This window comes from Notamacropus eugenii, chromosome 3, assembly GCF_028372415.1.
Source record: "Notamacropus eugenii isolate mMacEug1 chromosome 3, mMacEug1.pri_v2, whole genome shotgun sequence".
Taxonomy (NCBI): Eukaryota; Metazoa; Chordata; class Mammalia; order Diprotodontia; family Macropodidae; genus Notamacropus; species Notamacropus eugenii.
In genome coordinates this window covers 379,972,191-379,995,601 of record NC_092874.1, presented here as the reverse complement: position 1 = coordinate 379,995,601, position 23,411 = coordinate 379,972,191, and the positions used below count along the sequence as shown (strand labels likewise).

The window sequence follows — 23,411 nt, the reverse complement described above, 5'->3', positions numbered from 1 at the left end:
CCAATACCAAAGGCATCCCCGTACTCACATGTTCTCAGCTATTCATATTGCTTCATATCTATGCTTCTCTACTTCCGAACAATCTGCCAGCTTTCCATAGTATGTAATTCAATATTTAAGCAGGGCCCACAGGTTAATATAAGGCTATTGCCTCATACAATCTGTAAAGGCAGACCAGTTTCCAGCCAGTACCTATCCAATGAAGAAAGAATTTCATAATCATAGCCACGTAGGTGGCTAGTGAAAAACAAGTGAGACACTTGAGATTAGATGTTCCAAAATCCACAAGCAAAGATGACTTCATCTTTGTGGAAGAGCAGTTGAACAGAATTTAGCTGAAGTTAATCCATCTAGGATAAACCAGAAATTAACATCCTTAATCTTATGGATTGTGTGAAGAATTGAAAGGAAATGAAAAAATAAATTCTAGGAATGATCAGCTTTGTCTGACAGCAAAAGAATTACCTGGTTCTTATCAATCAATAGATCAAGCAACAAGTACTTATTAAATTCCTATATGTATACACTGTGCTAGGTACAAGGAAGACAAAGGCAGAGAATGAAACCATACCCACTCAAAGAATTTATTAGTAGTGTATATTATCACACTATGGGAAAGTAAAGGTTGAAAAATTGGTTGTTTTGTCTTAGGGGAGAGTATATTGTATTCTTATTCCAGAAATTACCGTTGTCATAAGAGGTATGGTTGGTTTCTTATGCTATGGGCAGCAATGTGCTAGTAAACATTTAACAACCGGTTCTGTGAAAATGGATGACACACTTAAATTTAATCTGCATTATTAACATTTTTGCTGTTACTTTCTTTAGTCTGTAAAACAACAAAAGAGTGTATCAAGCCCTGATTTATAGGGTTTGCTGATTTCTAAGAGGTAAATGATGACAAAGAAAATTTAATTTAAGGCTCTCACTAGTGAGTGAGACCCGGCTCCAGTGCATCCCTCCCTAGCTATAGGTCCCCATACAGTCAGCCTGTAAGCAAAACAAAATACAGACCCAAGGGAGTACAATATGAGCTTCATTTTTCTAGGCCAACGCTGCTGCTGCTGCCCTGGACAAGAAGCAAAGGATCTTTGATAAAATGCTGGCTGAATGGCAGCAGAAATGTGAAGAGCTTCAGGTTGAGGTGGAATGGCAGCAGAAATGTGAAGAGCTTCAGGTTGAGCTCCCAGAAAGAGTGCCGCATATACATGACCGAGAGCTTCAAGATCAAAACAGCTTATGAAGAGTCCATAGAGCGCTTGGAATCTGTGAAGAAAGAGAACAAGACTCTTCAAGGCAAGGCCCAACACAGCCTAGGGGGACTTCTAGAAGGGAGCATAGTGGGACATTAGGAACTATAGTGGGACACAAGGCACTGTGGGCTGGCTGGATGATGAATGAATGCTCTGGGGAGCCTTAGCTTTTTTCAGGCTTAATGACACCAACTTACTTCACACTGTAATTAGGTTTCAGTACCTTCTATTGGGACTCTATTTGAAGGGAGGAAGAGTACTTTTGGGTACAACTGTAATATAGTCATTGGCATTTATATGGCACTTTAAGGTTTGTTTCTACTTACGTTGACTTGTTTGATTTTCTCAATAACTGTATGAGGCAGTTGCAATCACACAGATTTATAAAAGAATAGATTTAATCAATTAAATGAAACTCCGGAGTGAAGAAGCTCCCTCTACCAATGCAGGTCAGCATCTGTACCTACAACTTAGTCCTACAGAATTGTCTAGATCCCTGAGAAGTTACATGACTTGCCCAGGGTCACACAGCCAGTAGGTGTCAGGATCAAGAAATGAACCTACCTTCCCTGGGGGTTTGAGGCTCTCTTTCCAATATGCTACACTAGAACAGATTTACATATTTTCCAGAATGATAGATGTCACTATGCCCACTTTGAAGATGAAGATACTGAGGGTCAGAAAGGTTGTTACTTCACCATGATGATGTAGTTAGTAAGTTTCTGAGGTGAGAGCTGAACTCAGGTCTTCTCTGTCTAGCACTCCATTACACCAAACTCTCTCTAGAATACTACCCTCTTTAACATAATGAGGCAGCTGGATTGCTCAGTGGATAGAACATTGGGCCTAGAGTCAGGAAGACTCATTTTCTTGACTTCAAATTTGGCTTCAGACACCTACCAATTGTGTGACCCTGGGCAAGTCACTTAACCCTGTTTGCCTCAGTTTCCTCATCTATAAAAAGAGCTAGAGAAGGAAATGGCAAACCACTCTAGCATCTTTGTCAATAAAACCCCAAATAGGTTTATGAAGAGTCAGATATGACTGAAGAACTGAACAACAACTTTAACATAATGGATTGAATGCTATTACTACAAGCTTTAAGAAAGTATCAAAGTTTTCCCATTTCATTGGAATTTTGCCCTGGTGAATATTGCTTAAGAGATGGGATTCAGGAAGTATCAGAAACACTGAACTCAAGTCTTCTATTCTAAGACCAATGATTTTGCTCCTTCCATTTTATCATTGTACCTATATAAGAACATATGCACATAAATCATATGCACACAGATCTACAAAGATCCCAGAGTAACAGGAGAAACATCAAAAGTTGATAGTTTAATGTTTGTTGGTTTTGTCCCTTATAATTTTGCTTAAGTTCACAATAAATAATGCATTAAAAGAGACAGTATATAGGCTATAGCAAAATTCCAATGTAACCTGTGAATTATATTTCCTTCAAGTTTGTTGTAATGACATTTGATCTATTGTGTTAAATAGAATAGTATAATGGAAGACTTCTGAAACAGGTTTCAAAGCTATCAATTTCTATTGACTCCCACAGAATCACACATAATGGGGTTTTTCAGCAAAGGAAAAATCAGAGTGGCACCCTTACTATTTCTGTTTGATGATGAACTTCAGCAGTTATCTTTTCTAATAATAATGATAATAGGTAGCCCACTTTGATACCTCAAGAATCTATGATTGTACCATTGTGAGTGCCCTTCTCATTTGATCCAGAAATGACCCCTCTCTTCCCTCATAGAGGGTCTCTGTGAGTTGCCAGTGCCTCAAGGAAATCATGATCTTCTGGCTAGCCTTCTGATGATAAGCTTCTCTGATCTGGTCTAAACTGATCCTTGGTAAAATGATGGCATTGGACTAGATGAGAGCCAAATTTCCCTCCATCTCTGGGTCAATAAGCTTATGACAATCTGTGACTAGCCCCTGATAGATAGCCTTTCCATCTTTGGAGGCACCATGTTACAGTGGAAGGACCAGAGACTCTGGGATCAGAAGACCTTGAGTTCAAATTCCAATTCTGCTACTTACTGTGACTATGGGAAAACAGCTCTAGATCTAAGATCCTTTAACAATCTGTTGCCAAGCCCCATAGGAAGCCTTTCTATCTTGGAAAGTCAAGCTCTTGGGTTAGGGTACTAGAGTTCAAATACCATTTCTGCCACTTACTACCTGTATGACTGCAAGCAAGTCAGTTAACTCCTCTCAGGTTGGACTAGATAGCCTCTGAAGTCCCTTCCAGCCCTGGATCTATGATCTTATAATGGGGCCTGCCAGAGCTTTTTCTCCCTACAATAGGACCAGAGATCCATGGAAAAGATAAAATCACGTGCGTTGAACAAAATGAGTTCTTTGAAGGTCTACCAACCATTGACAATCTCGATGATGATAATATTCCTTTTCAGAGGAGATCAAAGATTTAATTGACCAGCTGGGTGAGGGAGGACAGAGCATACATGAGCTTCAGAAGTTGAAAAAGAAGTTAGAGACTGAGAAGGAAGAGTTACAGGTGGCCCTGGAAGAAGCTGAGTCTTCCCTGGAGGTAATCACTCAGGCAGCTGCTTTGGATGATGGAGCCCCCTTTTCTGCATGCCAAGTTGTAGCAACTGACTGGCCAGAGACTAACTCCCTGGTCCTTGACAACTGATATTGTATATTTTCTGGCAGGTGGAAGAGAGTAAAGTGATACATATTCAACTGGAACTGGCTCAAGCCAAAGCTGACGTTGATAGGAGAATCCATGAAAAGGAAGAAGAATTTGAAGCTACAAGGTAAGGGGGATATATAAGATGTAAGATAGGTTCTTCAAAGCAATTCCACTGGGAAAAGCCCTTTCCTTTCCTCATAGGAAAGGGCTAACTTTGGCTCAAATAAAAGGCAGCTTTTGATTTGGGCAGAGTTCACTTTAATACAGTGACCTAAGAAAGTGGTTTTCCTGCTTTAAGAAATTTCTGGACATGTTCCTAGTACTTTTTTTTTTTAAGTTGATAGAAAAATAGATGTTGTGATTTGGAGAAAAATACTGTTTTCCAAGTTGTCCACATTGGAATGCTGTCTTACATGCTTGACTAGCAGCCAGGGGAGCTGCTTGGCCAGAGATTCCTGGCTTTTTGAAGATGCAACATATTATTTGTTATATTTTGTAACCCTACCCCACCCCAAAAAACAAAAGTTACTCCTCACTCCATCTCAAAGGGCTATCTGTATAGTCATTGACTCTGGAGCCAGTGGGCTATACCCTAGACATCCACTCAGATCCACAGCAGGGTCAATTCCACAGTATATTATGTGCCTCAAATTTAGTTTTTAATCAAAATGAATTAAGTTATTTTATTTTGAGAATTTAATGAAATGTTTTATGACAACCAAGATCAGAGACAAGCTAAGACATCAATAACAAAACCAAAGTGCAGTCTATCGTCCTGCTATGTTACAGAGCTGAGCTAACCAGTTGGAGGCTGGGTGTTCTTTCATTCGTTCCTTCCTTAATTAATCAACAAGGTATATGAGAGGCCTCCTCTTCTAGAGAGGTCTAGGTTACATAGGCCAGCAGCCTAGAGCCAGACTAGCTCTTCTTGTTTAAATGGGCAGGAAGAACCACCAACGGGCTATCGAGTCCCTACAGGCCAGCCTGGAGGCTGAGGCCAAGGGACGGGCCGAGGTTCTCTGACTCGAGAAGATGGAGGCGGATCTGAATGAAATGGAAATCCAACTGGATCATGCCAACAAAAACAACAGCGAGCTTGTCAAGACACTGAAAAGGCTACAGCAACAAATCAAGGCACTGTGGAGAGGAGGAGGAGCTGGAGGGCAAGGAAGGACCAAGGACTATCTAGAACTGAGGGATGTCTTGACTTTGCCCAAGTCTTTAGGTGATTGCCTCAGCAAGGATTTGAAATCTAAGGAATGATGACTCAACCAGGTCCAGTCTCTTAGGGCTTCGGTCTTACTGATTCCTTTGTCCATCTGCTTAATGAACTGTACTCCATCCCACCTCTTCATTTCCCTATCCCCCCCAAAAGTTCATGAAACATGAGCCTGTACATGAAGTTTTCACTAGGAGAGAAGACACCAGCACAGGTAACTCTAATACACAATTTTCTATGGTCAGGGAAGCTCACACTATGTGAGGCATATGAAGAATGGCTGTAACAATTCTGAGAAATCAAGGAAGACCTCCTGCAGGAGACAGCATTTTACATTGACCTTTAAAGGAGAGAGAGTAATTCAGCAGGCAAAGAGGGACAGGGAAGATCATTAGAGTGGGAGGGACCTCAGAGGACATCTGTTCCAACCTCATTCATTTTACAGATGAGAAAACTAAGGTCTCAAAAGATGAAATGGCACAATGCGAACTCAAGTTCTTTGACTCCAAACCCAGTGTCCTTTCCACTATCCCACACTGTCCCACACATTACTATTGTAATAGATAATAACTGAGGTAACAATCTGAGCTATATAATTAGCAAAAGACATATAATAAATAGATCAATGGACTCCCCAGTCAGTCAGAGACTGAATACAGATTTTTACGTATTAAAAACAATCAAATGAGACCATTAGTTACAAGAAAATAATTAATCAGGACACAAACTAGGATACAAAATTAGGTCATCTAATTTCTAACTGGAGGAAAAATTGGGGTTTTCCAAATTGGGAATGGGGTATGTGGAAGAGTGAGTTTCAGTAGAGTTGGGAAGGGGATGAGTGGGTGTTGGGGTCTTCCATTTCTCAGAATTGAGAGATATTGATTAATTGCATCGACCTGCATTTACGAAACAAGAGATGGCTCATATCATCTAGTTTCTGTATAGATGATCTGCAGAAAACAACAAGAAGGAGGAGAAAACGTATGGCCACACAAGATGGAGTCAGCGTTCATGAGATAGAATCTAATTGGTTCTCTTGATTGCCACACCAAACCAACTCTGTTTTATAACTGGCCTTCACTCTATCTCCTCCATTGTACAGTATTTGGTACATAGTAGGCATCAAATAAATTGCTCAATGGCTTAATTGACTGGTTCCAGGCAGGGAAAACACCTGAGCAAAGGGGTAGAGGTAGGAAAGTGCAGGGCGAGTTTGGAGTAGTTGGAATAGTCCAACTTTCATGCCCCCTTTCCTTTTGCAGGATCTCCAGATCCAGATGGATGAGGATGCTTGGCAGCACAAGGAACTACGAGAACACTATAATCTCCAGGAACGCTGCTTGAGCTTCCTGCAGACAGAATTAGAAAAAGTTTGGTCTAGTCTGGAGGGCAGTGAGAGATCTTGAAAACTACTCGAGCAGGAGGTGGTTGAGATCACTGAAAGACACAATGAAGTCAACATTCAGGTTAGCAAATATATCTCTGCCTCTGACTAGCCTGGCTTACACAGATGGGACTGCGGTAACCTTCTAAATCCAAGGATTCTTACTCAAAGCCCAGAGAGTTTATTAAATAGTCCTGTGTCTTGCTTAGGCTAATTTTAGTTCAGATGATGCTCTAAAAAACCTGGGAGTTAAAAAAAGCCCAAAAGACCCTAAACCTCCCCCTCACGTAGGATTATAAATTTAGAATTGCAAGGGACTTCAGAGGTGATCTAGACCAAGCCTCTTAATTTTACACATGAGGCCAAGAGACTGAAGTCAAGAGACATTCAGAGCCTTGCTCATGGGCATGCAGGTAGTGAGTCATAAAGTTGGGATTTGAACTAATGTCCTCGGAGTCCAAATTCAACACTCATTTTACTCCATCATGTTGCCTCACTCAGTTTCCAAAAAACAACCCTCCCTCCCCAATTTTCTTCCATTTTACTGCCTTCTGTGTAATCAACAATGTAGTCATACTGGCCTTGCTCTTCCTCACATGGGACACTCCATCTTCCAGCTCAGTGCCTTTGCAATGTCTGTCCTCCAAGAGTGAGGTGCTCTGTCCTCTAATCTCTGTCTTCTGAATTCTCTGACTTCCTTCAACACTCAGCTCAAATCCCACTTTCTACTGGAGGTCATTTCCAGTCTCTCCCAGACTTTTCCTCTGAGATTTTTGTTGTTCAGTTTTTTCAATCATTTCTGATTTTTTGTGACTTCATTTGGGGTTTTCTTGGCAAAAATGCTAGAACAGTTTGCCATTTCCTTCTCCAGCCCATTTTACAGATAAGGAAACTGAGGCAAATAGGGTTAAGTGACTTCTTCAAGGATCACTCAACTAGTAAGTATCTGAGGCCAGATTTGAACTCAGGAAGATGAGTCTTTCTGACTCCAGGTCCATCACCCTATCTATTATACCACCTATCCGCTCTTGGAGATGACCTTCCATTTATTCTACATATATTTTATTTGTACAGAGTTATTTACATGTTCTCTCCTCCATTAGGGTAAGAGCAGGGACTATGTTTTTTCCTTCTTTGCATCCCCTGTTCTGAGCACAGTACCCTGGAACATGGAAAGTATTTCATAAATGTTGAAGCTTCAAGCTGCCGCTCTTTGGACAACACTGGAGATGATTCTAAACTTTCCAAAACAGCGCTCTATCTATATTTAGTCATGTTTGTCTCCTCCCCCAACCCTAAGAGAGAAAGATAAAAGTGTTCTCTCATCTCTAGGTCAATATTGTCTCTTCTCCTTTAGAACCAAAGTCTGTTGGTGGTCAAGCGTAAACTGGAATCAGACATTCAATGAATCTCCAACGAACATGAGGAGCTCATCAGTGAATTCCGTATGGCTGATGAAAGAGCCAAGAAAGCTATGACTGATGTAAGTCCTTTTCTCCTTCCTTTTACTAAAGAACACCATCTGTACATCATGATAATTACATCAGGGTAGGTCCCCAAGACTAATATATGGTGGACATCAGAATTTCCCTATTTCCTACACTTTCTCATCCTTTTCCCCAATACTTGCTTCTCATCCAACTTTGACCAAAGGTTCTCTCCATACCAAATAACATGCTGTTCCTGTATTTATCCCACCTCTTATAATGGCCAATTTCTGCTTTTATCAAACCATTATACATTAGCATTCTTTGTACTCCTTGGAACATCTACTACCCTATGGAAATGTTCTCTTGAGCCATCTTATACAATTGGAAATGCCACTCCAGCTGAGGATTGACCACTTGGCCATTCAGTTCCTCAAGGCCAACAAGCCCCAAGTCTTTCAGCCTCTGAGATCCAAAACAGATCACCTCATTTTGCTTTATGCTACATTCCTTTCTCCTCCTAAGGCTGCTTGCATGGCAGAAGAGCTCCGTCAAGAGCAGGATCACTGTATGCACCTGGAGAAAATCAAAAAGAACCATGAGCTCACCATCAAAGACTTGCAAGCTAAGACGGAAGAGGCTGAACAGTTGGCTCTAAAAGCTGGAAAACGCACAATAATGAAACTGGAAGCCAAGGTAAGAGGAAAATCCAGTGTCTGCCAAGCATTTCTTACATAGCACATCTAACCCTGTGTTTATTAAGCTGCCTATAAAATAGAAAGGAGGGAAGGGAGAAATGGAGGGAGGAAGGAAGGGAGGAAGGGAGGGAGGAAGGAAGAAAACAAGAAAGGAAGGAAGAGGAAGGAAGGAAGGAAGGAAGGAAGGAAGGAAGGAAGGAAGGAAGGAAGGAAGGAAGGAAGGAAGGAAAAAAGAAAGGAATCTGGATGGGACTAGAATGTCTTTTACCAAAAAAGTGTTCTGAGTTTGGACATGAACTGAAAATTGCAGATGTTAAGGAAGATGAGACTGAGGAATCAGCTTTAATTTCTTTCTTCAAGGGTTTCCTGTCTTCCTTTCTGTGCCCTACAACAAGAAGCTATAAAACACCCTATCATCCATCCAACTAGAATACTCTTAGCCCCATTGTTGTAGCCATCAGTGTTTTCCCCCATTAGGTTTCCATTTAGCTTCCAAACATCTCTTCTTTTCCTTATCATTCTTACTCCCATATGCCTATAAGAATAACTTCCCAGTCCCATCCCCAGCTTAGTGCTTTCCAGTCTGAAAACCTCTCCTCTCCTCTCCTGTCCTTCTGTCCTCTCCTCTCCTGTTTTCCCTTCCCTTCCCTTCCCTTCTCTTCCTCTCTCTCTCTCTCTCTCTCTCTCTCTCTCTCTCTCTCTCTCTCTCTCTCTCTCTCTCTCACACACACACACACACACACACACACACACACACAGACACACACACACACACACACACACCTTTATATATCCTGTAGGTATCTAGAATACAAGCTCCTTGAAGGCAGGGCCAGGGTTTTTGCCTTTCTTTGCATCATCAGAGCTTAGTACAGTGTCTGGCACCTAGCAAGTATTTAATAAATACTTGTTGAAATGGTTATTATAACCCTACTTAGGTCACCATATTCTTATGATTTCCATTCTATAGCTGAATCCTAAAAAAAAAAAATGTTACTGGTTTACTCAGATGCATTTTTCTTCTCTTCCAACCTTCTCACTCCACCTCAGATTAAGGAACTAGAAACCGAACTAGACTCAGAACAGAAACTCCACGTTGAGACAGTCCAAACCCTGCATAAAAATGAACGTCGTCTCAAAGAGCTGGTCTTCCAGACTGATGAAGACCACAAGACCAACCAACGTATGCAAGAGCTGGTGGAGAAGCTTCAGAACAAACTGAAGGTCTACAAGAGGCAGATCGACGAGACGGTATGTGTCCTTCCTTCTCACGCTCTTTCCCACTGAACAGCCTCTCGAAAGAAGGAAGCCAAAATGAGGTTCCAACTTTTGGGTTACCCTAGTCTCATGAGGGGAGAGAAGAATTCAGCCATAGAACTATTTCTGGAACCATTGTTATAACTGGCCTTGCAACCCTGAGGAGCTGGGAAATGTTAACAGACAGCACACATTGTACCCTTAGAGATAAGAACATGTTAAAAAACAAGAATCACCCCTTAAGAATTCTTTGTATTAACTGAGGCATGGAATGATTTCAAATCCAGGGAATATTTTTACTCCCTTCCATTTGATGTCATGGCATTCATGACCTCCTCGGCTTCCTCTGCCTCCTGCCCCACCCCCACCCCTTCCCCCAACACACACTTGACTCATCCACAGCTTGCCATCACACTGAAGCCTTCTAGTCATCAACTTGCCCTGTAAGGAATTTGAAATTAGAGCTCCTGGGAATGAAGTTTTTGTTTCCATCCTGTTCCAAGTGCCAAAATAATTTCTAAACTAAAATGACATTGGAGAATTTTTCAGTAGAATTATAAAACTAGTTCTGTTTCTGCCTCTCCCTTCGTAGGAGGAGCAAGCCAACCAGACTTTGGCCAGGTACCGGAAGACTGTGCATGAGCTGGATGATGCTGAGGAAAGAGCAGGGACGGCTGAGACCGCCCTGAATAAGCTACGTACGCGGCACCGTGTAGCCGGCAAAGGGGTCACCTCAGTGGAGATCATCCAAGTGTCCAAGACTGGTTCCTCAAAAAATATTTCTGAAGAATGAAATCCATCTCTGCTCAACATCTATAGCTGGTAGGTCGTGATCCACCTACCTTGGACTTCCTAACAGAGATAATGGAATAGGATGGGGGTGTTTGCCCTTTGCATGGGGAGGAGGATATTACATTCTCTTCCTTTTTGGTGTTCTCCATAACACTCTACTTGCCTTATACTAAGCATGTAATAAATGCTGAGGGATCTTAGTTTTTTCACCTTTTAAGGCAAGGAAATTTATAGAGACATAATGCATTTATTAAGCTCTTACTATGTGCTAGGCCCTGTGCTAAGCAGTAGGGATGAAAATATAGAAAAAAACAAAACAGTCCCTATGCTTAAGGAGCTGACATTCTTATAGGGGAAGATAAAACATAAAGAGAACCTGGAAAGGGAGAGGGAAACCCATGATGGAGGGGGCCAGGTGTCAAGGCAGTGGAAGCAGAGGACTCAAGCCAGGCCCACTGGCTGCCAGGAGCCCACAAAACTCCCAAACATAGCCTGAACCAGATTAGAATGTAATGGGAAATGGTATTTAAATTATTGATAATAACTATGAAAATAATATTTGTGATAATGAAAATATATAAATACATATTAAATATATTTAAATAAAATAAATGAAAACATACAGATAATGTTAACTTGTGATTTTCTAAGTCAATCTGGGCAGCTAGGTGACACAGCGGATAGAATGCTGGGCCTGAAGTCAGGAAGACTCAAGCTCAAATCTGACCTCAGACACTAGCTGTGTGACCCTGGGCAAGTCATTTCACCTAGTTTTCCTCAGTTTCCTCATCTATAAAATGAGCTGGAGAAGGAAATGGCAAACCACGCCAGTATCCAAATGTGGTCATGGACAGTTGGGCTTGAACAATAACAACAGTCAATCTGTGGCCACAGGGAATTGTTTCTATTTGAGTTTGACACTACTGGTCCAGAGCAGAAGAGGCAGCTGGAAAGGCAGGGCAGGGGTGGTGTTTCAGTAGGAATGCCCAGGAGTTAGAGTTTCAAATCTTGCTTCTATGGCTTGCTACCTGTGTTACCTTCAATAAGTCATTTAACTTTCATGAAATGAATTTTCTGTATTTCAATGTCCTCATTTGTAAAATGAGGGAATCAAATTAGTTATCCTCTTCCAGCCTTAGATCTATGATCCTATGAATGGGGAAGCCCATATATGATCTTTGTGTGAATCCCTGAGATTGCCAGCTGTTGAGGGCTCTCCCAGATTACTTTCATTCATTCAGGTGGGGAAACTGTGGCCTCGAGACCTTCTAGGTCCTCCCTTTGACTGAATTCAAACTTCACAGAACAAATCCCCTTAATAAAAGGATTTGTTCTGTAAAACATGGACCCAGTCAAAAGGCTGCACCAGAGGACCTAGAAAGCCATGTGTCGCCTTGAAGCTGCTGGTTCCCCACCCCTGGTTCATTCTTTCATTTATTCAATAAGCATTTATTATGCGTCCAGTACTATGAGTGAATGCTGGGGATTTAAACACAAAAATAGAAATAATCCCTGCCCTTAAGGAATTAATATGCTATTTGGGGAAATAACATGGACATATATAAATAAATAGAAAATATATACAAACTAAATACAATTTTTTTTTTTGAGGAGGGAAGTCTAGAGACTGCTCAGAAATGAAGCCTTGGTTTGGGTACTTAGGGAGAGTAGGGCCTAAGCTCTACTGCCTAGACCTCCACTAGGTCTGGAAATTCTTTCTGGCCCAACCTTTAATCAACTGGTCAAACTGGCATTCAGGGAAGTCTGGAGTGGTGCCCATACTTGTTTTCACACCTTCTTTCATCAGAGTAGTATTTGGTTTGGGTGTTAGCCAAAGGGGACAAACCTAATGACCTCAGTTCAAGGTGAACCTTTGTTTTCCATATTAATTTATGTGAAGGGAAACAGGAAATGGACCTTTTTCTTAAATCTCTGAATCTGAAATTTTTATCACCTCGATTAAATTTAGGAAACAAGGTTCATTTCCAGGAGACCTGAAGTTAATGTATCATGGTCTCCTTTCAGAGGAAATCCTTGATGGAAGTTTTCTAAATTGAGATTTGACCTCAGCCATACTTACTCATGCAGACATCATATAACACAACTGACAAAATTCACTCTAGGCAGCCATGATTTAATTTCCTTTTATCTACCTCTTGCAGGGACTATTATAATGATTTTCTAATGGTCTACCTACTTCCATTCTCTCCCCACTCTCCAACCCATCCTATGCCACAATGCTAGATTATTGTTTGTTGTACTGTTGTTTTCAGTTGTTTCTAACTCTCCATGACCCTATTTGGGGTTTTCTTAGCAAAGATACTGGAATGGTTTGTCATTCCTTCTCTAGCTCATTTTACAGATGAAGAAACTGAGGCAAACAAGGAAGTGACTTGCCCAGGGTCACACAACCAGGAAGTGTCTGAGGCCATATATGAACTCCAGGCCCAGCATTCTCTCTACCTAGTTGCAGCTTCCTTGATGTTTCTCAAACATGACATTCCTTCTCCCAATTCAGGGTATTTTCACTGACTGTCCCCCTCATGCCTGGAATGCTCTCTCTCCTCATCTCCATCTCCCAGATTCCCTGACTTCTTTAAAATCCTAGTTAAAATTCCACCTTCTGCAGGAAACCTTTCCAGATCCACCTTTGAATTCTAATGCCTTCTTTATCCTATATATAGCTTGTTTCTATGTAGTTGTTTGCATATTGTCTCTTCCATCACTCTGAACTCTTTGAGAGCATGGACTGTCTTTTGCCTTACAATGTTTCCCTAGCACTTAGCAATAGTACCTGGCACATCCTGACTGATTCCCACAACCTATACTGGACAACTTAGAATTATGGACTTTAGCCCTGAAGGGAATTTCAGAGATCACCTAGTCTAGTCACTTCATTTTTCAGATGAGGAAACCAAGGGAAGAAGTGACTTGTCCCAGGTCCCACAGTAGTGAGAGACAGAGCTGGGATTCAAACCCTAGTCCTCTGGCTCAAATCTATGTGGAACAGCTATAGAAAAGTGATGTTCCTGACCAGTTGGTAGAACATAAGAGTCTGCATTTTCCTACAAGTTAAGAATGGACCATAGAGGACAGAAAGCTGGATTTGTGGTTTCAAGTTCTGCCTCTGATTGGTCATGTGACTCTTTAAATTTGGAGTTGCAGAATAGTGCCAGCCCGCACTGGTAGAAGGAAGTCTTTGCCAAGAACTCTTTCCATTGATGTAATCACTGGTCAGGTCAGAAAATAAAAAGCAGAAACAAAGGATAGGTTTGTATGGAACTGCTCCTTCGTTTTTCACCTAGTCCCTATAATAGTCAAGGGCACATGACTGAAAGACAGTTGGCTGGGGCTAAGGGTACAGTCTATGTGTCCAAAGAATGGAGCAAAAATGAATTCTTCATTTCTCACATGGAAAAATTAAAGCTATGACTTGGCATCAGTAGTGCTATGAGCCAAACAACCAGTTAGCCAACAATCAATTAACAATCGTCTACTACGGTAGTAGTTGTTATCTACTCCAACCCAGACACTGTGCTAGGTGCTGGGGATGTGAGAATGAAATAATCCCTTGTGACAAAGAACTGAACATTCAAATGGGAAAGACGTGTGTGTGTGTGTGTGTGTGTGTGTGTGTAGGCATATTTTGGAGATATTATAGGTTGGGTTTCAGATCACCACAATAAAGCAAGTCACACAAATTTTTGGTTTCCCAGTGCATATAAAAGTTATGTTTACAGTATCCTGTAGTCTATTAAGTGTGCAATTGGATTATATCTAAAAAAATGTATATACCTTAATTTTAAAATACTTTATTGCTAAAAATGCTAAGCATCATCTGAGCCTTCATTGAGTCACAATCTTCTTTGTTGGTGGAGGGTCTTATCTCAATGTTGATGGCTGCTGACTGCTTAGGATGGTGGTGGCCGAAGGCTGGGGTGGCTGTGACGATTTCTCAAATTAAGGCAACAATGGCATTGGCCACATCGATTGACTTCCTTTTATGCAAGAATTCTCTGTAGCATGTGATGCTGTTTGATATCATTTTATTCACAGTAGAACTTCTTTCAGAATTGAAGTCAATCCTCTCAAACCCTGCTGCTGCTTTATCAACTAAGTTTCTGTAATATTCTTCAACGTTATTGTATCTCAGGGAATAGGGAGGCCCAAAGAGAGGGATAAAGAGACAGGAGAGCAGGCAGTCAGTGAGCAGTCAGAACACACGCGACGTTTATCAGTTAAGTTTGTTGACTTACATGAGGGCAGTTCTTGGTCTCCAAAACAATTACAAAATAACATCAAAGATCACACATCACCATAAAAATATAATAATAATGGAAAAATCTGAAATATTGCAATAATTAACAAAATATGACAGAGACACAATGTGAGCACCTGCCATTGGAAAAATGGAGCTAACAGATTTGCTCCAAGCAGGGCTGCCACAAACCTTCAATTTGTAAAAAAACAAAAAAAACCCAATCACAATATTTGCAAAACACAATAAAGTGAGGCATGCTTGTACACATACATACACATATGTGTACAGATATACAGGTATATACATATACATACACAATATATATCTATATCATAAAGAATGTATACATTTGTCCACTGACAAAATTTAATTTATGAGGGCTAAGTTAAATGGAAGAATACTGTGCTCTGTGCTCGCTACAATGGATTTTTTTTTTTAAACAAAAACATTTCATTTGAAATCTATTGGTGGGATACAATCCAAAGCAGTTTCTCTTCCTGGTACAGACAAGTAGTACACCAACTGCAAATGAGCAGCATGATTTACACCTACAGGTTCCCCCACAGGCACATTATCTGTGTTTACTTTAATCCCAGAGGGCCTCACTTTCACACTTGGGCAGGCTCCTGGTGCAGCTCCCAGTTCAACTCCCAGAAATTTCAGGAACAAACAGGTCCCACCCACACTCACAATAGAGGTGTCACCATGCTACAGTAATGGCGTTCACCATTTTTAGGCAAGGGTGTGATGAGGTGTAACTACAAAGTGTTCATTAAGAAGAAGGTGGCTGTGGAAAAACCTGTCTGGAGAGACTGCCATTTTGGGGATCTGCCTGGGGACTAGAAAGGGCAGAGAAGAGAGAAGTCACAGCTCATTTGCATTTTCTCACCCTCTTCTCCCTCCTCTCTCTTTTTCCAGGGTGACACAGAGCTCAACAGCAGCCCATTGTATGAAAGAAATAATGAAAAAAAGAAGACTGGGTCTATTAAGAAGATGGGTATTATGCAAAGAAAAGGCAGAACAAGATAGGAGCTGAAAAATAAGGATAGTTATGAATAAATGAGCTTAGAGGTTTAAATACCCAGGCTTGACAAGGTCTGTAATCAAAATTGTTCCTTTCTGAGACTGTATCAATGGAGGTTGTTAGAAACAATGGACCTATTTTTAAGTGAGATCTTTTTACATGTTCATGTCAAGGAAGGAACATGTAATATATTTGTGTGAGCCAGCTCTCTCCTTTCTATAAATAATTCCTCATTTGGACAGTCTTGATGCTTAATCCTAATGAGTTTAAGTAAAGATCATACCAACAAAAAAGTTTCATGGACATTCTTTTATTTTTCATGGAATAGTTTGATTTCTTTCACTTTTTTGCACCCTTAAATCTGAAAGGTATTTATAAACAAATATAATGTCCAATTTTAGAAAAATTTTATGATGTATGGCTAATACACAACATTGGACCACTATCATCTTAATTCACAACTTTTGCCTCTATCAGAGATGATTTTGAAAATAATGCACTTAGGAAAAACTCTTTGCACCCAATTACTAAACCCAATTTGTAAGCCAAGAGGTTGAGAAATATTCCCCAAGCTGACACAGCCATTCAGTTGACAAGTATTATGTAGTCTTAACATGCATTTTTTCAAAAACACTTATTCAAAAACTACAACTCGCCAAGCAGAGAAACAGCATGGTATGGTGAATAGGGAATTGGCCTTAAAGCTAGGAAGACCTGAGTTCAAGTCCTCACTTTGACATAGACTAGTTGTATGATCATTGGGCAGGTCATTTAACATCTCTTAGTGCCCTAAGCAACTAGGATTCTAAATTGCAAAAAAGGTGTTTGATCTGCATTGACTAACCCTAACCCTAACCCTTCGATTCTAATCCTAAATCTGATTCTAACCCTAATCCAATTGTCCTACCTGGAATTTCCCTATACCAATGACATCATAAGATGCTGTCTCTCTCCTCTCTGAAAGGGGCTACAGAGTCAAAATGTTTAGTGCTCCGCCAGAGCTCATCTACACTGTGAACACTGAAAATGTGGATTTTCCTGTAGACTCTTTAGGAAGGGAACTTCTGAACCCCCATTCTCTACTGAGGCCACTTTTGGTAGTCTACATATATGAGTCTATTGCCCCCTAGTGGTCGGGGACCCAGAAAGATATTATTGAGGATAAAGTAAACTAAGGACTTCAGGTCTGTTTCCATGCCAAGAGAAATCTCAGGAAGGCATATTGGTATAATCTGGTAAGTGAAGTTGGGCTTTTTATTGAAAAAGAAACTTCCCAAAGAATTTGTAGGAATTCCTTGAGGAAAAAAGACTTTGGTGGCACCCAGCCTGGCAAGGTTTATAAAATTCATCTTTCTCATCAGTAGCTATTAATGTTTGCAAATAATTACATTCATTATCTCATTTGATCCTCACAACAACCTTGTGAGGTAGGTGCTAATAATAGCATTTAACATATGGAAAAACTGAGGAAGAGGTTGCATGACTTGCCCAAAATCATACAAGTTGTTAAGTGTCTGAGAGAGAATTTGAACCAAAATGTTATCAGATGTAAGTCTGGCACTCTATCCACCATGGCACCTAGCTGCCCCATAAATACACTAAAGACTTACTTAACAAAGCACCATGCTAAGCACAAGAAATGCAAAGACAAAAAAGTGAAAACAATCCCTGCTCTTAAGGAGTTTACATCCTACTGAATTCACTGGGATATATCACATACAAGTAAAGACATTATAAACAGAGGTGGTGCAGTGGTAATTTCAGGAAGAAGAAAAGCAAACCACTTTGTAAAGAGAGATCTTTACAAAGTTCTTCTTTACCTCTTACCTCTTTAAATCCCTCATGTACTTCAAGACTCAAGTGCCAGCTCTTAGACATGAGATATTTCTTGATGCTTCCCAGCAATAGCTAGTTCCCTCTCCTACCCCAACCCTATCCTACTCCAACTTTCACAGAAAGGATTTACTTTGTATACATTTTTTTAAAATTTCTCTGGACACATGCGGTTTGCCCAGCAGAATATAAGTTTCTTGAGAGCAGGGGTTGTCTCATCCTTGTCTTAAGCCCAGTGCCTGCTTGTTCACTGAATGGCACTGAGGGCTTAAATTTCACAATTTTTTCTGAGAGTAAGTTTCATTACAATATACAGTACACAGTGTAGGTCTTTGAACTTATCCAGGAAGATGAGGAAGACACTACTGACCCACCATTTGTATTATTTTGTTTTTCTGGGAAACTAAAGCTACGGAGATGGGTTACACATTGTCTCACCTGCTTCACATTTTAGCTAAAGGTGTACAGCAGGCTGGTTGGATGAGGTTAGAAGTGAAGACTTATGAGTATAGAAAAGTATGTTAGTAACTGCACAAACTGGGAATCAAGGCCATAGCTTGAGCCCCTTGTTCAGCCAAAGACTAGTACAGCGTTGGCTCCAGTAAAATGTAAGCTTTTTTTAGGGCAAGGATTTTGTTTTGTTTTGTTCTCAATCACTAGCTCAGTGCCCAGCATGCAGGATGTGAATTGAATCTGTGACTTCACAAGAATAGGGAATTCCTGTACAAGGAAACTCCCTTTACTGATTCAAGTCATCATTTTTGCTGCAACTTATAGTCTTAAGACAGCTACCTAGACTACGGATTTGCCTAGGATCATTGAGCCAGTATGTCTCAGAGGGGGGACTTGAACTCAGGGCTTCCTTTTTATAAGGAATTTTTTTTTTTTTATGTCATACTGCCTCTCTGCTTGGTATATAGTAGGTGCCTTACAAATGTTTGTTGAATGAAAAACTACATAATGGTAGCCTTAATACTTTGGCTGATTGGCCATAATCATTCAGAGCATATTTCTCAGCCCCCTTGGCTTGCCCATAATGTTGAATTTGAAATATGATGAGATTCACTGTCCTCTCTCCCTTTCCTTAGCACAAAACCCTGCTGATTGGTATAGAGGAAATCACATTTGTAAATCAAATCAGGCATAGAAGCATTTTTTTTTGCCACTTAAATTTGGGGGAATGTGTGCCAGGAGTGATGAAAGCCATGCTCATGGGGCATACATACATGACTACACCCAGTCTTCCTAGGGACATAATCATTTAGTAATGGAATTCACTATCATCCTGAATGATGAAAGATAAACCTGGAGACCACAAAGACCAACTTATCTCTCAAGTATTTGCTGTCTGTATTTGTTATCTTTCCCTCAGTGCCTCCTTCCTCAACAGGTCTCTGCCAAGATCTTCATTTGTGGAAGTGAAATTGGTAGGAGGGCCACCAGGGTATTTACACTAGGTACAATGTAAGCATGAAAATGAGTGTATGAGCCTAAGTTAGGCCTTATCTTCTTCAAACATCATCGAAATTCTCCACCCCAAGATGAGGAAAACCCTGGTAGATAGCCTCTTGTGTGTTTTAGAATTAAAATTTAAATCATGGATACCTTAAAAGAAGCACCTAATAAGCATTTAATAAATGCTTTTTTCCACATTCAATCATTCACCTAACCATCATCTTCAGAGCAGGAAGACGGACACCACTTTTTACCTCACTGCCACCTTAATATGTATCTCTCCAAGTACAAAGTTGACATGTGGTACTTATGAGAATTTGATATGCTTTTTATATGCTATATTTGCTTCTAAATGTGAATTCATGGTTTTGGGAGGTGAAAGAACCACCTGAAAACCATGAATCATTGATAGCTTCCATACAAAGAGTCTATTTCAATTCAATTCAGCTGAGCATTTATCAAACACCTACTACATGCCAGGTAGTACCCTAGTACCATGGAGAAACAAAAGTCCAAAAAAATTAAATCATCTCTGCTCTCAAGGAGCCATATTTTACTGAGAAACAACACATACAAAAATAAGTAAATACAGAAGTAATTGTGGATTGGGGGACAACACCAAGGCCTTATGGAAGTGGCCTTGAGTTGAGCCTTGAAGAAAGCTAGTGGATAGAGAGGAAGAGGCCCCATCACTGATTGGTTGCATTCCCATTCAGTAAAGAAGCATGCATTGAGTAGTCTCCAAGAGTGCACTTTATTGGAATTTTCTAACAAAAAACAAACAAAAGACAATATTGCAATTCATCTTTAATTTAACCCTTTCCCCTCCCCCAGCATGAATCTCTAATACTTCCTTGAACTAAATTTGTGATTCATGCAACTCTCCCAAAATGTAATTTTAGCGACTGAGTTCCTAAGAAATAACATCAAAGTTCTCCCCTAGGAGATGAGAAAATTCCCGATAGACAGCCTCTCAATAACCTGTCATTATAAGAGTTACTGTTCATTTCAGACCCAAATTTGCCTCCAACTCACACAGACCTCAGGATTTCAAGCCCTTTCATCCCTGCAGATCAAGGCATCTGCTAAATTGATTTATGAGTCTGAGGTTAGAGAAAATGTTACTTGTGCCACCAAATGAATATAAAAGAAAGGGAAATAGCCATTTCCCCCATCAGGCAGGCCCATTTAGTTTGACCTTATCTTCCCCAAAGCAAGCATTAATAGAGGGAATTTCCAGAGGGAAATGGGAAACTGCCAATGCACTGAACTGCGCAAAATTCTGTCCACATTAGAATCTTTTGTCCTGAGCCTCATCTGACAATAACCTTATGCCCCAAATTATAAGGACTATCGTTGCTTATTAACATGTACTAATCTAGTACTGTTGGTAGTGAATGGAGGCCCTGTCTTGGAGGCAGGGAAACTTGGGTTCAGGTATTGCCTCTGATCTATACTAGCTATGTGATCATAGGTAAGTTACTTAAAGGGTTTCTGCCCCAGGCAGCTCTCTAAAATGTGCCGTTGAAAATGAAAGCATTCATCTGGATGAAAACAACACATATGTGGAGGTTTTAATTCTTTTTTTTTAAGATTATAAGATACTTCATAGATGGCAGTCCATTCATTCTTACCTATGAGGCACGTAAGTAGCAAATGTTACTGACTCATTTTTTAAAATTAAACTATTTTATTTGTTTTCAGTGTTCGACAATCACTTCCACATATCTTAGATTTTTTTCCCCTCCTTCCCCCTTGTTGCCCCCTCCCTCCCCACTCCCTCCCTGAGACGGCATGCAATCATATAGGTTCTACACGTACATTCCTATTAAATACATGTTACATAGAAGAATTAAAATGAGTGGGAGAAACCATAAAACAAAACAAAATGTAATACAAAAGAAAATGATCTGCTTCTATCTGTGATCCAATTTCATAGTTCTTTCTCTGGATGAGGAAGGCATTTTGCCTCGAGTCCACTGGAAATTTTTTAAGTCTTTGCATTGCAATGAAGTACTAAGTCTACCAGAAAAATTCCTCACACATTGTAGTTGTTGCTGTGTACAAAGTTCTCCTGGTTCTGCTCCTTTCACTAAGCATCAGTTCATATAAGTCTTTCCAGGCCTCTCTGAAGTCTTCTTGTTCATCATTTCTCATGGCACAATAGTATTCCATTACATTCATATACTACAACTTGTTCAGCCATTCTCCTTGGGGAATGGGCATCCCCTTGATTTCCAGTTTTTGGCCACCACAAAGAGGGCTGCTATAAATATTTTTGTACAGGTGGGACCCTTTCCCATTTCTATGATCTCTTTGGGATAGAGTCCCAGAAGTGATATTGCTGGGTCAAAGGGTGTGCATATTTTTGTAGCCCTTTGGGCAAAGTTCCAAATTACTCTCCAGAATGGTTGGATCAGCTCACAGCTCCACCAACAATGAATTAGTGTTCCAACTCTCCCATATCTTCTTCAACATTTATCATCTTCCTGTTTTGTCATGTTAGCCAATCTGATAGGTGTGATGTGGTACCTCAGAGTTGTTTTGATTTGCATCTCTCTAATCAATAGTGATTTAGAGTATTTTTTCATATGATTATAGGTAGCTTTAATTTCTTCCTCTGAAAACTTCCTGTTCATATCCTTTGACCATTTATCAATTGGGGAATGACTTGTATTCTTGTACATTTGACTCAGTTCTCTATATATTTTAGAAATGAGGCATTTATCAGAGACACTGGTTGCAAAAATTCTTTCCCAGTTTTCTGCTTCCCTTCTAATCTTGGTTGCATTGGATTTGTTTGTGCAAAACCTTTTCAATTTAATGTAATCAAAATTATCCATTTTGCACTTCATAATGTTCTCTCTCTCTTGTTGAGTCATAAATTTATCCATTCTCCATAAATCTGACAAATACACTCTTCCTTGCTCCCCTAATTTGTTTATAGTGTCAATCTTTATACCTAGATCATGTATCCATTTGGACTTTATTCTTGTGTACAGTGTCAGGCATTGGTCTATACCCAGTTTCTTCCACACTGTTATCCAGTTTTCCCAACAATTTTTGTCAAACAGTGAGTTCTTATCCCAGAAGCTGGGGTCCTTGGGTTTATCAAACAGTAGATTGTTATATTTATTGACTACTGTGTCTTGAGTATCTAACTTATTCCACTGGTCTACTCTTCTGTTTCTTAGCCAGTACCAAGTGGTTTAGATAATTGCTGCTTTATAATACAATTTGAGATTTCTTTTCATTAGTTCCCTTGATATTCTGGAACTTTTATTCTTCCAGATGAATTTTGATGTTATTTTTTCTAGCTCTAGAAAATAATTATCTGGTAGTTTGATTGGTATGGCACTGAATAAATAAATTAATTTAGGAAGAATTGTCATTTTTATTATATTAGCTCAGCCAGCCCACGAGCAACTGATGTTTTTCCACTTACTTTTTCTATCTGACTTTATTTGTGTGAAAAGTGTTTTGTAATTGTATTCATATAGTCCCTGGGTTTGTTTTGGCAGGAGGACTCCCAGATATTTTATAGTGTCTATCATAGCTTTAAATGGGATTTCTCTTTCTATCTCTTGCTCTTGGGCTTTGTTAGTAATACATAGAAATGCAGATGATATATCTGGGTTTAGTTTGTAATCTGTAACTTTACCAAAGTTGTTTATTATTTCAAGTAGTTTCTTACTTGATTCTCTAGGATTCTCTAAGTATATCATCATATCATCTGCAAAGAATGAAAACTTAGTTTCATCTTTGCCTATTCTAATTCCTTCAATTTCTTTTTCTTCTCTTATTGCTACAGCTAGCATTTCTAATACCATTACTGATTCATTTTGACAGAGATTCTGAGGAATACTGAAGTTGAATAATTGTGAAACAAATGAAACCACTTAACATAATAATAATTATTATAATTAACAATAGGTTACATTTATAGGCACCTAGTATGTGAAATGCACTGTGCTAAGTGCTTTACAATTATTATTTCATTTGATCCTTTTAACAACTCTGGAGGTAGTTGTTATTTCACAAAGAAACAGAGGTTAAATGACTTGCCCAGGGTCACATAACTAGTGAGTGTCTGAGACTGAATTTGAACTCAGGTCTTCCTGCCTTTAGGATTAG

The 23,411-nt window shown here is 39.9% G+C and overlaps 1 protein-coding gene across 1 annotated transcript in view; it reads left to right on the top strand.

Annotated features, from left to right (window-relative positions):
• The window catches only part of MYH16 (myosin heavy chain 16), a 78,494-nt gene extending 62,212 nt beyond the window's left edge, over positions 1 to 16,282 (top strand). Inside the window, 11 exon segments of the mRNA XM_072597642.1 lie at positions 1,049 to 1,152; positions 1,184 to 1,296; positions 3,683 to 3,819; positions 3,945 to 4,048; positions 4,869 to 5,058; positions 6,409 to 6,612; positions 7,888 to 8,013; positions 8,483 to 8,653; positions 9,706 to 9,906; positions 10,505 to 10,734; positions 15,884 to 16,282. Coding sequence (XP_072453743.1) covers positions 1,049 to 1,152; positions 1,184 to 1,296; positions 3,683 to 3,819; positions 3,945 to 4,048; positions 4,869 to 5,058; positions 6,409 to 6,612; positions 7,888 to 8,013; positions 8,483 to 8,653; positions 9,706 to 9,906; positions 10,505 to 10,705 — 1,551 coding nt within the window. The 3' untranslated portion in view covers positions 10,706 to 10,734; positions 15,884 to 16,282.
• Positions 16,283 to 23,411: the final 7,129 nt, after the last annotated feature.